At 41.6% G+C, this 14,873-nt stretch overlaps 1 protein-coding gene across 5 annotated transcripts in view; it reads left to right on the top strand.

Annotated features, from left to right (window-relative positions):
* The window catches only part of kirrel3b (kirre like nephrin family adhesion molecule 3b), a 169,729-nt gene extending 155,415 nt beyond the window's left edge, over positions 1 to 14,314 (top strand). For 2 of the 5 annotated variants that reach the window (XM_085429765.1, XM_085429764.1), the window contains exons 12-17: positions 1,120 to 1,318; positions 2,608 to 2,715; positions 3,230 to 3,313; positions 3,626 to 3,741; positions 4,501 to 4,587; positions 9,444 to 14,314. In XM_085429765.1, the coding sequence (XP_085285891.1) occupies positions 1,120 to 1,318; positions 2,608 to 2,715; positions 3,230 to 3,313; positions 3,626 to 3,741; positions 4,501 to 4,587; positions 9,444 to 9,905 (1,056 nt within the window). In that variant the 3' untranslated portion in view covers positions 9,906 to 14,314. Of the gene's footprint in view, positions 1 to 1,119; positions 1,331 to 2,607; positions 2,716 to 3,229; positions 3,314 to 3,625; positions 3,742 to 4,500; positions 4,588 to 9,443 lie in introns of all 5 variants that reach the window. The other 3 variants (XM_085429763.1, XM_085429762.1, XM_085429766.1) reach the window with 2 other exon arrangements.
* Positions 14,315 to 14,873: the final 559 nt, after the last annotated feature.

The following is a 14,873-nucleotide window of genomic DNA, read 5'->3' as shown; positions in this document are numbered from 1 at the left end:
AATCAAGGTCTAAAGAGTAAACTCGACTTAACCACATCTTACATGATGCAGGTTTTGCATTTCTATCCACAGAACAGACTCAGAATTGGACTTTTTTTCTCCATTGAATAAAAAAGAAAGTTATTTCAATACTGGCTTTTCACAGAACCAAGACAAGGAATTCACTTATATTTCAAATATTTTTGTTTTGCATGCAAAATGTGCTAAAGGACGCAAGAATTCCAGCATTTTTGCACTCCATCTTCTATAAAGAAAAAAATGTTATTTTTCAGACCTGATCCAAGTTTTTTTTAATGGAGAATTCTTCAGACTGTTTTGTTGTTCTTTGTACTGAAAATATCCACAGTACCTCTTTGCAGATTCTTCTGTTTCACAGCACGCACCTCTGTGTAAGTGGCTGCATGCTGTCTCCCAATAGTCAAATGCAAAAAGGACTGTGATTCAAACACTGCGATGAAAAGAAAACTGCTTAGACATTAGCTCGGTCTATAGATCCAGGAGAAATTTCACTGAGCACTCAACAGCAACAAATGGGCAGTTAACAGGCACAATTTTGATCCCACCATTTTTAACCTTAACACAGCATTCAGAAGAGTTTTAACCAGCCACAGAAGCATTGAATATCCTGAATGGATTCCTATTTATTCATGCCTCTTCTAGACTTCTGTGGATCACTGAGCTATTCACCAGACAAAATGAGCTAACATTCTACGCTGATATCAGTAATTCATACCACCTTGTAACAGAACAAAACATCCCAAACGCTCCCCGTATCATCGTAGAGCACTAGGTTGATCTTTTCATGGTCATTATGTTTCTCTATTGAGAAGCGTGCTGACATAGCATAAAGAGCTTGCCGTGAACATACGGGTGGAATGACAAAACGACTAGGCCCACATTGCAATACCTTCCTGTGAATCCAGGCATCGACCAGCAGGATTCAAATCAACTGTGTGAAGTGTTCTGTGGTTGATTGGTCACCTTTAATAATTGGACTGTGTACCAGACCAAAGATCCACACACCTGGAGTAAAATTACCTGCTCCACAGTAAATAATAATAATAATAATAATCATGAGTAACATTGTACATACACCTTTTTTATTTTTCTGTTTTACAGGCCTGGTCTTGGAAGGAAACGGTGTTAGAGTCTGGAACGTCCGGCCGCTACACCGTAGAAACTGTGAACACAGAGGAGGGCGTCATCTCCACGCTGACCATGAGCAACATTGTCCCAGCAGACTTTCAGACTATCTACAACTGCACCGCGTGGAACAGCTTTGGCTCTGACACCGAGATCATACGCCTTAAGGAACAAGGTGGGAGCCAAGGTTCGACAGGTTCCACCTTCCTCTTATTCAAATCACGTGGCTGTGGTTTTTTAGAGAGTGACCAAGTGGCGTTTTATGTACATTGTTGCAGGTGACCAAATCCAGTGTCGTCGACTGTGTTGCGTGTGAGGTTGCGCATGCGTGTTTTAGTGCAAATGCATTTTTGCATACATGTTAAATTGAGCACGAATCCCAATTTTTATCATTCTTAGGTCATAGTGAGCATCCTAAACAATAGCACTGTAAATTCCTGCAGTTAAATCCCTGTAAAAGTCATGATTACATAAATTCCAGAAAAACTGGTATTAAGTGAATGTCTTCTAATTCTTGTCTCTTAGCATAGACCCCAATATAAAATTTAATATGGAACTTGGTTTCCTTCAGTTAAAAAACAGCGAACAAACAAAAAAAAAGACACTCTTTCCTTTCTTTAAATATGAATACTTTGTATCTGTGACCTTTCCACCTCTACTGTCGGGGAAGCTGTGTTTTCTATCCACTTATCGCAAATGATAAATTATAAGCTGCTTATGTGAAAGTGACATTGATCAATGAAGACATTAAATGGGCTTTAATGGTGTAGGAAGAGCACTTGGTTGTTTGCGTTTGTTTAAAATACAGCAAGGTCAGAAATGTGGGCTGGAAACTTGGGTTCTCATTAAAGTGTATTTTAATGAGGAGCTTTTCTACTGGAAGAGCATATAGATATATGCCCGCTGGTTTAGTCTCTTCCTACTTGCAAACAAGGAACACACGGGGACGATTACGCTTCACAAATGCACACACACTCCTGTGTTCGACAATGGAAATAAAAGCCCTCAGTTAAATGCGTCTATTAGTCTAAATGAGTGTAAATTAAAAGTTATCAAACAGTGTGATAATGAGACAATATTACTGTGTGTATAATGTTTACCTCCACATATAGCAAAAGGGTTTGGTAATTAGTTTTTGTTTGAATTATTGTTTCGACATAGAGGGTTTTTTTCTTTTCCTGCACCGCTGTACTTATTTAAATTATCTGGTTTTGTGCCCAGTGAATAATGTCTAGGTAGTAAAAAATCCGACTTAAAGAGGACGACGGGAGGAGAAGAGAGTGTGAATGTGTGTGTGTTTGAAAAAGAAAGGTGGCTTTTACATTATAACTGTATGTTGTTGTGTCCTCACCTGTAACATGTCATACATTGAATTCACTGAATACACTGAAGTGCATATAAAATGTTGTTGTTAAGTCATTGTAGAAGAACATGTTTGTTTTTTGTTGTTGTTGCTCTATACAGAATCTCTCCCAGTGGCGGTGATCATCGGCATTGCCGTGGGAGCTTTCGTGGCCGTCATTGTCCTCATGGGCACCATCGGAGCGTTCTGCTGCACCCGCTCCCAGAGAAGTACGTCTCCTTTCCAGTGTTGCCTCTGAAGCATGCATGCTAAAGCACTGCATTTTTTTCCCACAAGCACATAAAAAAATGTCCATCTATGTAGTTTTAATTTTAATGTTTTACAAATTGGATCATTCGCAAATTGTGACTTGAGGTGTCTTAAAAATGGGCCATCTACATAAAAATAAAACACACGGAGGCATCGCCAGCCAGAAATTACCGATGCAAGTTATCTTCAGGAACGTAGTGTCACATTTAATAGGAGATGAAATCAGTGGTTGTGATGGACATCTTTTTTTTTTTTTGGTGCCGAGATAGACAGATTGTGATAAGGGCTCATTTCATGCACTCTCAGTCTGGCTGCATTCATTTAAAGCTATTTACATCATGCGCCGTGTTCATTGCCACCCACCCATATACAGTACCAAGTGACTCAGGTTAGAGGCACTCAGCCACTATCTCTATCCAAGAACCACACTGTGCTACTGGTCCCTTCAGCATGTCTATTGTCTGTACACTACAGAGGAAGCGCACCTGGTTATGCCCTCACTGCCCGTCTCCATCTGTGCTCACCAGAGAGAACTTGCAAGCAAAATTAAGACAGAAAGTAAGACTTTGTTATATGACAGTATAACACCAGCTTTGTCCCAAACAGAATGAGCCACCGAGGAAAGCTATGTGAGATTGCATATATATGCAGAAAAAAAACAAACATAATCCTGTGTTGGCAGGAAACAAGTGATTAATAACGCTTTGTGTTGTCTTCGGGAAGTGGGAGAGCTCTAACAAAACAAACCCAGGGATCTCTGTTAAATTCTGTAACACTGCAAACTGCACTGGGGGGAAATTATAATGTCAACAAATACAGAATAGTGTTTATCCGTCTTATTAAGATATATGTGGCGTCTGCTTATGCTAGATCTGAAAGGAGTCGTGTCGGCAAAAAATGACATCCGGGTGGAGATTGTGCACAAGGACCACAATGCAGCCCGAGAAAATGAAGAGCACACCTCCATGAAACAACTGATGGTGAGTGTGAGTGTCACAAAATACTACTTTCCACTTTACTTCTTCTCATGTTCTTTTGCAAATATTGAATCTCGGCCCTGTTGTTGCATGTTCTCTTTGGCGGACAGGTAATGAATGCGGTCTGCAATTAGTATGGGGATTTTCTGTGGAATACTTCACTTCATGAGTAATGGAAGAACAGAAAGGCATGCGGGTTGTATATGTGCTGTCAAGGCGTAGGGTGTATATATATCATCATGATAACAACGACGCTGTGAGGAGAACAGACCCCGATACATTTTAACTATGGGGATGCTGATGTATACTGGGTAATCCTACAGTGGGTGTACTCTCTGCATCCACATGCCTGCTAGACACAAAAAAGAACAGCTTCCTCTTTTGAGCTCTACCAGTGTTTTGGATTTAATGCAGTTTGCTCCAGGGCTGGTCTATTTGTCGTTAAAGCTCTTGGATTAAATTTTTCCTTCAAAATAATGATTTCTTTTCAAATTACAAAATATGGTCGACACTTGATGTTAGAGCGAGAAAATGAGCGTATCTACTTCACAAATCTGCATTTTGTAAAGATAAATAAAAGATATTCATGGATAAATTATTAATGGTGCCTGCAAGCCCAGAGTTAAGGTGAAGCATGTCTGAGTGATTTTTTTTTTTTAAAGAACAAGTGATAAAAGTTGAACCCATCCATCTCAAAATGTCTCTTTTTGTGGGAGAGCTTGGGAAGCTACACAGATTCTTAGATGCTTTTGCTTGATTTCTACGTAGGTTGAACGAGAAGAGTTCCAGCAGGAATCTGTTCTGAAGCAGCTGGAGGTGTTGCAAGAAGAAGAGAAGGAGTATCAGCACATAAAGGTACGGCTTGTGAATGATGACAGCGTGAAGGCGCGAACGTAGGAGAACAAAAGTGGAAAGACAAAAAAAAAAAAAAAAGAAGTGGTGAGAGGAAGAGAGAGAATGCCTTTGGGGCAGATGGTGGTCTTCAACTCTGGAACTAAAATAGCTGAAAAGCATTAATCCCTCTTCTGCTACACATGAGTTTTCCAAAGTAAGTCCAGAGGCAAATTATTCCTGTTATGGGTTTGATTTTAATAATTAGCTTCTCAGCCAAAGTGGCTCATGAAATCAGAGAGCGGTTGAACTTAGAGACACTAGTGGATGGGGGTCGTGTTGTTTCAAAGAAATCTATCAGAAAATCACAAAAACACTTAACAGGTGGTGACACCATGAGCAGGTGAGTCTTACTCCATGTTCACAGTGGCAAAGAACAGGAGACAAATGCTCTATTTAGAAAATATGAGCCTCTTAACCTCGGGGAGATGTTTCTTCTTCATTTAATTTTCATAATTATTTGGAGCTCTACAGCAGACTCGTTGGCAAATATGTCATTGCAATTGCGTCTAATGAAATGTTTGTTATTCAATATGTCAGTGGACGTAATAAAGTTTTGGAATGATGCACCTTTGGACCAGGTGTCCTTTGAAGAAGAGATTTTAATCTTAAGGGATTTTCTGGTTAAAATGCACTTAAAACAATTCCACCTTCCCATTTACATGGCAGTAAAACAGATGTGAGGCACTTTACCTAGGGTCACTTTAGTTCTCCTATCGCACGTAAAGAGACTTAACCGCTTGTAATAAATGATTCATGCTGAGTTTTGCAGCTCTCGAAACCCTTTTAAGCACCATCAAGTGAAGGATGGCCACCATCTGTTCTACATGTTTCAGTTTTTCTAGTATTGGTCAATATTAATACTGCAGTTTAAAACCATTGGATTTTCACTTGGTCACCAATTCAATATAAACTATCACAGGTTATGTACGGTAAACACACATTGTATGAATATTTAAATTTTATTTATACTGCGCCAAATCACAACAGCAGTCGCCTCAAGGCGCTTTATATTGTAAGGTAGACCCTACAATAAAACATATGGAGAAAAACCCGACAATCATATGACCTCTTATGAGAAGCACTTTGGGAAGGAAAAACTCCCTGCCATCTGCTGTGATCAGTTGGGGAGAGAGAAGGAATACAGGATAGAATATAGGTGTAGTCCTCTAGTTGTTGGTATTAGGTGTATCCCTCCACTTAAGCAAAATTTTCAAGAAGAATTTTTCTGCTTCACAAAAGGATTTCTTAGGTCTCTTCTGTTCAAAACAACTGCATGACCCGAGATCTGCTACCAGTAAGTCAACTTTTTCTTTATCACAAAGAAGCAACACAGGCCAAGTCAGTGGGACCTGCATCTTATAGCGCTATGCCAATATTGACAGAGCATCTCCCAGAGTCTCTCGTTAAATAATAAGATAAGAACATAGCTGGTTGTAGCCAATGCCCCACTGCTGACAGCAATGTCTACACACAGCAAAAGGACATGAGATTGCAGCTGTGTGTGAAGTGCGTTAAAGCGTTCTGGTGTTCTTCATTTACCATGGATCTCTGTGTGGAAAACACTCCCTTAAAAAACAATGATGGGATTAGTGGAACACCTCATGGCACGTGCATGAAAAGGCTAGATCTGACAACGCGTCATCAACTGTCTAGCATGCTTAAAAGGGATTGAGTCTGTCAGGACTCAGATACAGTGTGCAGATAGAAACGCATGAAGGGGCATGGAAAGATGCACATGGTCTTGTGCAGATGTGCGACACTTCCATCCCTCGGAGAAAGACTGTGGATGAGGATAAAGTTCTTGCAGCGTGCACACGGAAGCCATATGTGTGCCAGAAGGTCTGCTCCTGCTGCTGCATGTATGTAGACTTGCGTGGCAGCATCATACAGACTGTGAGAAAACCAGCGCTAAACAGTAAGTGTCCTCTGTGGTGGACAAGCAGCTGTTGTGTCTGTCTACTAGCCATGGGCAAAACATAATGAGACCGAGTGTGCACCAGGCAGAGCCATTGAAACACCTCTTCTACATTACTGTGGAGAAAAAAGGCCTGTAGTAAGATAGCCTCTGACCTAAAAAAGTAGTTCTTGCTCTTAGGTGTAAAAGAGGGATTTGGCTGTAAAGTAGCCCTGCCCTAGACATCCCTATTAGAGAACAAAGATAGTGAGACTGATAACCTGCGTGAGGTCACTAATTCTCTCAGTGAAAGTAAGGATAAAGCAGAGGAAGACCGCATTTCCTGACAGATTTCACCTGGCTTGAACTGGGGTTTTCCAGCAGGTGAGGCACTGGGGTAAATGCCAGCTAGTTGACAAGGGAACACAATCTCTGATCCTTTCAGATAGCACTTAAACAAGGGATCTCTTGCTGAATCCTGTGTGACAAGATGTGATGGCAGTAGCATAAAATAGATCGGGCTAGCACCTTATCTAAAAAACATCTGCAGATAGGTCAGTAAAACAGACAGCGACAATGTGCTGTCTGATCCTCTCTTTATGCACCAGCACTGAAATAGTACCATTTACCTTCTTTCCCTTTCCACTGTCTCAGCAGCCTTGTGCATATGAGCAGCAGCGCTCCGGTTGAATGATCCTAATAGTCCATTGGGGATACGGGACCACCTTACAGCTCTGGACTGATTCAAGAGTGAGGCTTCATTATGTTGCCCTGTAAAACAGGATGGAAGCTAGGCTATGCCATAACAGCGGTGGCTGTTGGTCATCAATGTACCTGTCATCAGCATCTAAGATCTGACACATTTTTAATGATGGCCAGCAGGTCCTGAAAGAGTGTTTTAGCTGTGGACATATTGCTAGCAGGGAGTGAGATGGCCACCGCTGTGGGGCACAGTGGGCACAGACCTGCCAGATGGCCTGTGGAGTGAGCACCACTCCAGCCTGTTTAGGCAAGCCTCACAGCAGGGATGAAGGTCTGATGGGAGAATGTAGGCGGTCTGGCAGCCAGTGTGCAAGTAGATGCCTCTATACTACTTTTTTTTCTCTTTAGTAGAGCTGACTACTTGATTAGCAAAAAAAACCATGGAAGCACATCGCAGGTCAAGCAGGTGCAGAGGTCATGTGCAGAGCATAAGCGCTAAAATATTCTTCAGGACTGAGCATTCATGAAGGGATAATGCCAGTAGTGACAGATTTTAGAGGGCATCGCCTGTTTGAAATGCAGTAATTATTTTTTTGTGTTATTCCATACAGATTGATACAGATTAATTATAAAAAGCTAAATGATGTTTCTTCACCCACCCGATAATGTATAATGTTATACCCTATCAATACTTTGATAGGTTAAAGCATTCAGGGGCCCAAAGTATGCCAAGAAAATATCAGCCCACACCATTAAATCAAGAAAAACCAGCCTAAACACTTGACACAGATTGGGTTGGATCCATTCTTTATGCCAAATTCTAACCCTGCCATCTGAATGGTGCAGCCAATTGGCTATAGAAAATTGTTCTTTCCAATTGTCTATAGCCCGTAGGAATTGTAGCCTCAGTCTCTTGTTCTTAGCTGACAGGAGTGACAATCGGTGTGCTCTTCTGCTGCTGTAGCCTGTCTGCTCTAGAGATGCTCCTCTGCAGATCTTATTTCTAATGAGTGTTACTGTGGCCTTCCTAACAACTCGAAGCAACGTGGCCATTCTCCTCCGACCTCTGACATCAACAAAGCATTTTTTCCAAGAGTACTGCTACTCACTGGCTATTTTCTTTTTTGGGGGTGATTCTTTGTAAAACTCATGCAAGTGCCATATTCAGACCAGCCTGTCTATCACATTCATAGTCATTTAAATCATCTTTCTTCGCCGTTCTGATACTTGGTTTGAACTTAAGCAGGTCATCTTGTGAAGATCTTGCCTCTTCACGCTCAACTTGCTGGAGACAACAAGCCTCACACAAACGTTTTTGTTTAGTCCAAATTACGGCTGACATTATCGTTCGCGAGTGCACTTCTTTTTTTTTCGCCTTCTTACCTGCTCTCTCTGTCATGCTTGATTTTTTTTTTTTTTGATCCCGGCTAATGACACCTTGCATGAGGCAAGAGCAAAAGGGGACTGAACAAGTGATAAAGGGCAGGCGCAAACAATCTCCCTGTCTGCTTTCTGGTAATGACAAGCATAACGAGCATCCTCTCAGGTCGTCTCTCTCATTTCCCCATTATGAGCATTCTTCTTTTGGGATTTGCCACCATGCTCACTATGCTTGACATTTACATCCGTTCACACAAGGACATGAAAAAAAGAGAAGAAGAAAAAAAACCTGACACATACCCTAACTGGACCCTTAGCAACAGCACAGTGCCTGCAGCCAAGCAGACAAACAAGTGGCACAGCTCTGGTCTCAGAAGCCATTTAGGTGCATACATGAAATTATAAACACTACAATCCATTTAGGTCCAATTAAAGCCAGTATGAGAGTGAACTTTGCTATGACACATTGGATGCCAAACTATGAATCATCAAGGCCTGCCTAATTAGCAAAAGACATGATTTTAAGGTCTGTGTGGGGGCTAACTAAATCCTACCCCTAAGCCTCACCAGTGTTGTTTTTTCTTGTCTTTCTTTCTTAAAGTTATTTAATTTTTTTCCTACACAGACCGCAGACTCTTTCCTTATTTATTTCAGCAGTTTGAATGTTAATTATTGTCAGTTTGACCTTGACTTCTGTTGCGCTTTGAGGATAGAGGTACATTCACATATAAACAAATAAGATTTGTTTGTTTTTCTTCCCTTTCTTCTTTTTCCTTTGTGTGCATATGTGATATATAGATGTATAGCTCTAAAGAATCTTTCCTTCGTGTGTTTTCAATAGGACCCTACAAATGGCTACTACAGTGTAAATACCTTCAAAGAGCATCACACACCTACCATGACAGGGAACCCTACCACTGAGGTGAGGAACCCCACCAACACAGGTACCCTGGGAAAGCAGCGGGTACCGACGGGCATGTCCTTCACCAACATCTATTCCACTCTTGGAGCTGGTCCCAACCGACTGTATGACTACAGCCAACGCTTCGTGCTGGGCATGGGCAGCAGCTCCATTGAGCTTTGCGAGCGGGAGTTCCAGCGCGGCTCGCTCAGCGACTCCAGCTCTTTTATCGACACGCAGTGTGACAGCAGCGTCAGCAGCTACAGTAAGCCAGACGGCTATGTGCAGTTCGACAAAGACAGCAAGGCCTCCGCCTCCTCCTCATCCCACTATTCCCAATCCTCCTCACAGAACTCAGACCTCACCCGACCCCTCCAGAAGCGCATGCAGACCCATGTCTGACCTCTTGGGAGGGAAGGGCTTGTGGAAAGGGGTGAAACAAACCAGCTAGGATTGTAAAACTGAAAGAACCAGCTCCGAGGAGCGCCTAAAAAGAACAATGTCAGTAGGTGTTTTCTGTGGATGCCTGAAGACACTGGGGCTTTAATGCACCATGTGACTTGTTTAGACTTCCCAGTGTCCCCAAAAAAAGAAAAAAAAAAAAAAAAAAAAGGATCAAGAAGCCTTATATTTCGCTCATGCTCAACTCATCAATTCCCTGCTTTGTGCCACAGAGAGGTTATTTGCCAACACAAACACTGCACGAGTACAGCGTTTAAACTTTTGGGTTTTGCAGTGACACTGTTGACCGATCAGAGGGCAGGAAAACAAGGCTTCTGTGACAATCAGCACCCTTGGGATGGACCACTTTCGCTTTTTGAAGACGAAAAACTGGAAGTGTTGTCATGAGTGTTTTGGCACTCAGCACAAACTGTCTGCTAATGAGCGCAAGCCAGTGTCCTGCTGCTCTCTTGTAGTTTGAAGCACAAAATTCAATGTGCATGTGGTTTTAAGTTGTTAAAACAACACCTTTTTTTCTCTCCTCCACTCCCACTTTCCCTTTAAACACTGTACGTTAAGCTCGGCTTGTTCAAACTCGTCTCCTGTGTAGGTGTAAGAAAACTTCCTCCATATGCCCACAGACATTTCAAGCGCTGAAAACAGCGGTTGTTTTTCCTCTCCGCAGCTGTATCTGGGCCACAGAGCTGAGCAGATAAAGAAGGGCCGAGATCTCATTTTAAATCCCTGAGTCATTATTTTACTTTGAGACTCTGCGATAAAAGAATATCAGTGTACATACGCGACTGTAATTTCTTTTCTAGCGTCTAATTTCTGACTCTGATTTCCCTCATGGATGACTATAAATGAGACATGGGCGCCTCTTCTTGTCCACATCTACTTGCCTTGAGGGTCTGTTTGAACTGCTTGAACTGGGTCAATACAAACTTTGACGAAGCCAGATTGATGTACCCCATCAGTTCTTCAGGTGGGGGAGCTGCATCCACCGTGGTGTCACTGCGCCAAAATCCAGCTCCGAAACTGCAGCAGGAAAGCCAAAATGAGTTGTACTTGTGAATTTCTCCTTGTAACACCACAGACCATCAACCATGTACTTGAGGTTCCCTGCTAAAGGAAATGTAAACATGATATTTTAGCTTCTTATTGTGTGGTTATCCTATTGCTTTTGTCGATATCACTGTTGACGCTGGAGCTTAGTGCATCCTGACTGTATACCCATGTGTGATTGTGCTGCTCATCAAGGGACATAACAAGCAAATTTAGAGAAAAAAATGGTTTTATTTTGATGTCTGCTATTCAATCAGAGCTGCTGTGGGGGCTGATGGTGGCTTGTTGGGTGCATTCTTAGTTTTTGTTATCCACGCTCGTGTGACATGTATGGATCGGCTTTATTTTTCAATCACTGGCACTGTAATTGTTTTAGTTGAGAGTATAATCAGAGTAGTGATTTAACTTGCACCAGAAACACTCGTACTTTGTGTAAAATGCTTAAGGTGAACCTGTCATAGTTCACCTGGTGTCATAGTCCAACACTGCACATGCTTTGATCAAAAAGGGTTTGCAAGGAACACTGCAGATGCCGTGTAGCTAAAGAGCCAACGTATTTTAGTCTTAATGCTACAACACGTGGATGCTACCGTAGATTGCTGTTGACCTTAAGCTGTGTTAACAGGCTTTGATAAGAGCATCGCTTCACAGTAAACACAGATCCTTTTTTTTGCAATAGCTGCAGTTACGTATTGCACCCACATCACATTTATTATAGCATTCAGTAGCCTCATATGTCTGTGCACTTTCAAGGTCTTACTTTCAAGCCATACTGTTTGTTATTTTATCAGATCTGTAAAATATAGCGGACTTCCTGAAAAATTACTGTAAAAAAAGAAAAAAAAACGACTTAAAAAGGGTGGCGCACAATGTCATTGTCATCTTTGTTTTGTCAAATCAAACACAAACATCACACAAAACATTTATAGTTTTGTGTGATGAAAACCTAATAAGGTAGTTGTTCCATATGTAGTGCAGCAGTCAATTGGAACGAACCTGTGTGAACCTGAAACTACAAAATCTGCCTCTCAACCCATGAAAAAACAAGCACCGTGTTTCCAACAAAAGCAAGTTGTTGTTGTAACCACTTTACATATGATTATATTCAAGGCATTTGAACGGGGTTTTCCACTTGAGTGGCGGCGGTTTGGACTCTAATTTTACAAATGGATTGGTGCCCATTGTACAGCTTAAGACAAAAAGCTCTGTTTCAACGCTGATAATCCAGCTTGGCACTTAGCAGACTGTATATAAATCTCTAATGCTGTCTTTCTCTGTATATAATTTTTTTCCGGGCTTTCTTTCTCATTCAGATTCCACTATTCCAGAGCTCAACAAACACCACATGGCATCAGAACTGTAAAGACAGACGATGTTTCCTTTCTTTGTTTCCTGTCCTGAACAAAACAAAAAATCATCAACCTCGCCGTTTCACACAAACTACATGAAAGGCTCGTGCGAGCAGTTTTCTCCTCCCCCAGATCTCACAGGGAAAACTTACTCACACCGAGCACACACGAGGCTATAGGATGAGAAGCTAAGCATAGCCAGGACAGCTTTGAAGTGAAATACAGTATTCTTGCAGCCCCTCTGAGAGATGCCCAGATGTCCAGCAATATATTGCATTTGGCACCACCATGACTGTCAAGTACGGGTGTCGCAGGTTTTCATTCATTTCCGCATTTATGAGGGTAGAATTAAATTATTTCACTGATATCATCAACATTCAATTACAGTGCAATCTACTTTGGGGGATTAAAAAAAATACAGAATAAAGTGTCCATATGTTATGCATTACTTTACATTCACATGATCGGAATTCTAAAAATGTGCCAGTTTAAAACTTGCCATACAGACTTTTAGCAACTCTCTTCATGAAAACAAAACAAATTTGCTGTCCTTCTAAAAATGGATCGTTTCCTCTATCTGATGCAGCTTTTGCACTGATCCAAACATAATGCATTTTCCCAGTCCAGAGAATCTGCACACTGCACAGCAAACAGATAAATATTTGATAGGCCAGCCTTCTGTCCCACCTCCCCCCACCCTCCAGAATGGCAACAGCTACAGTGGGCATGAGAGTACTAGAGGATGTGAGTGCCATGTCAGTCTTTGGGAATCAAAGCCCATGTGGGGACGGAGTCTGCCCTGCTCACCTGTGGACGCCTCGCCGGCTGGTGCTGGCGGTGCCTGTTTGCCTGGCTACAAGCACTGCACAGATGCCAGGGCATAACAGATGAATAAACACAAAGACCCGGAACAATTACAAGGGGTTGCTGCCCTTTCCTGATAAAACAGAGCAACCGCTTTCAGAGCAGAGCATGGCGCGTAGACTGTTTTTCAGAGATGCTAAAGACTAGCCTGTAAAACACTGGATAAGAATGTTTCTAAGGTGAGAGACAGAGCTTAGGAGCAGTGTGAAGGAAAGACACTGGCTGGAATTTATAATGGCTTTTTCTGTTCATTGCCAATGTTATGTTTGTTTATTGCAAAAAGTATGTTGCTTGGTTTGAAATAACTTGGAAAAAATAGATAAAGAAATACTCAGCATTAGTACTTTCAAGGTTTTGTCATGCTTGCAAAGGGACTTTGCAAGTGTGGGTTATTTGAAATCTACATCAGTGTATGATAGGTGTCACTGTGCATGACGGAGCACATTAGCGAAGGTGCCATTTGAACCTCTGAACTGATCATAATAAGCCTTTTTTTTCAACCGTGTAAATGCTTTCTGTCACTGAGTTTCTCTCTTTTTCTCTCACTTTCTTTTTTCTTTCCTACCAAATCAATACCTTGTTAGTAATTTAATAAAGTCCAAGTGTAAGACCTGTACAAAATAGCATCTGGAAACGACTCTCAGAGTTTCCTTTGTCTCGCAGGGTGCATTGGTAATCAGTGCGGGTTGGTTTGCAGCAGACAGTTTGCAGCAAGTCACATAAGCAAATGGGAAGTATAATAGGAATGCCTTTGGAAGTCAAATGAGTACCCTTCAACGTCATTGGTTGATTCGCTCTGTACTCCAAATAACGCAAACTACTTGCAAATGCTACACGAGGCTCAGAAGGTACTTTAAATGGTCATTGCAAGAATTTGTATAAATAGTGAACCATAACCATACAGTAATTGTAATAAAAAGGCAACGTGTAAATGCTCTTTTGGGTGAACCACTATTTTCAGGAGGTGGCCCTCTGTATCTAAGAAAAAAATGAAAAAGATGTATTTTAACTGTACCGGTCTGTGAATCTATGATGCTTTTGCTCTGTATATTTGGAGAATAAAACTGATGTTTGAGTTGGTGTTTATGTTTACACTGGTCTGTCAGTGAGAATGAGATTCGTGAGTTACTGCTTTGTCTGCACAGAAATCTTCACCATTAGTTTTGTTCTCGCAGATTTCAAAAGTTCTTTCATTCCTATTAATGCTAGACAGTGAGCAGCTTTTATGAAAACTCTTATGCTACGGTGCCCACTGGGAAATATTAATCATTAATGGCCCAAGTCAGGCCTTCCGATGTAGACGAGAAGAGTGCAGGAAATGTGCAGTCACTTCACAAACATGCACACAGTATATACATTTTGACTAATGTAAGATCCAGTTGCTGTATGCAGGCAAACTCGAGTATAATGAACACCCTTGTGATGTTTCAATAGTTTGTCAATGAGGTCCAGATTCAAGCAGACGCTACGTGCAGCTTCAGGCTGGGCAGCAATTTGTGTTTTGCTTATATCACAAAATGAGAAACGAGAAAAGGGTTGTAGAAATAACACCAACGCAATCCTGTTTAAAGCAACGTTTTGCAGGTGTGGCAGCACAAGAACAGAGACAATCACATTCGTGTCCCTAATCGACCTGCACAGTGGCTCTTGT

The sequence above is a fragment of the Copadichromis virginalis genome, linkage group LG14 (genome assembly GCF_057382275.1).
Source record: "Copadichromis virginalis isolate Kocher_CV1m ecotype Utaka linkage group LG14, C_Virginalis_male_GT1.1, whole genome shotgun sequence".
In the NCBI taxonomy this organism is placed as follows: Eukaryota; Metazoa; Chordata; class Actinopteri; order Cichliformes; family Cichlidae; genus Copadichromis; species Copadichromis virginalis.
Note: the sequence above shows the minus strand (reverse complement) of the source record. Positions and strands in the feature narration are given on the sequence as shown.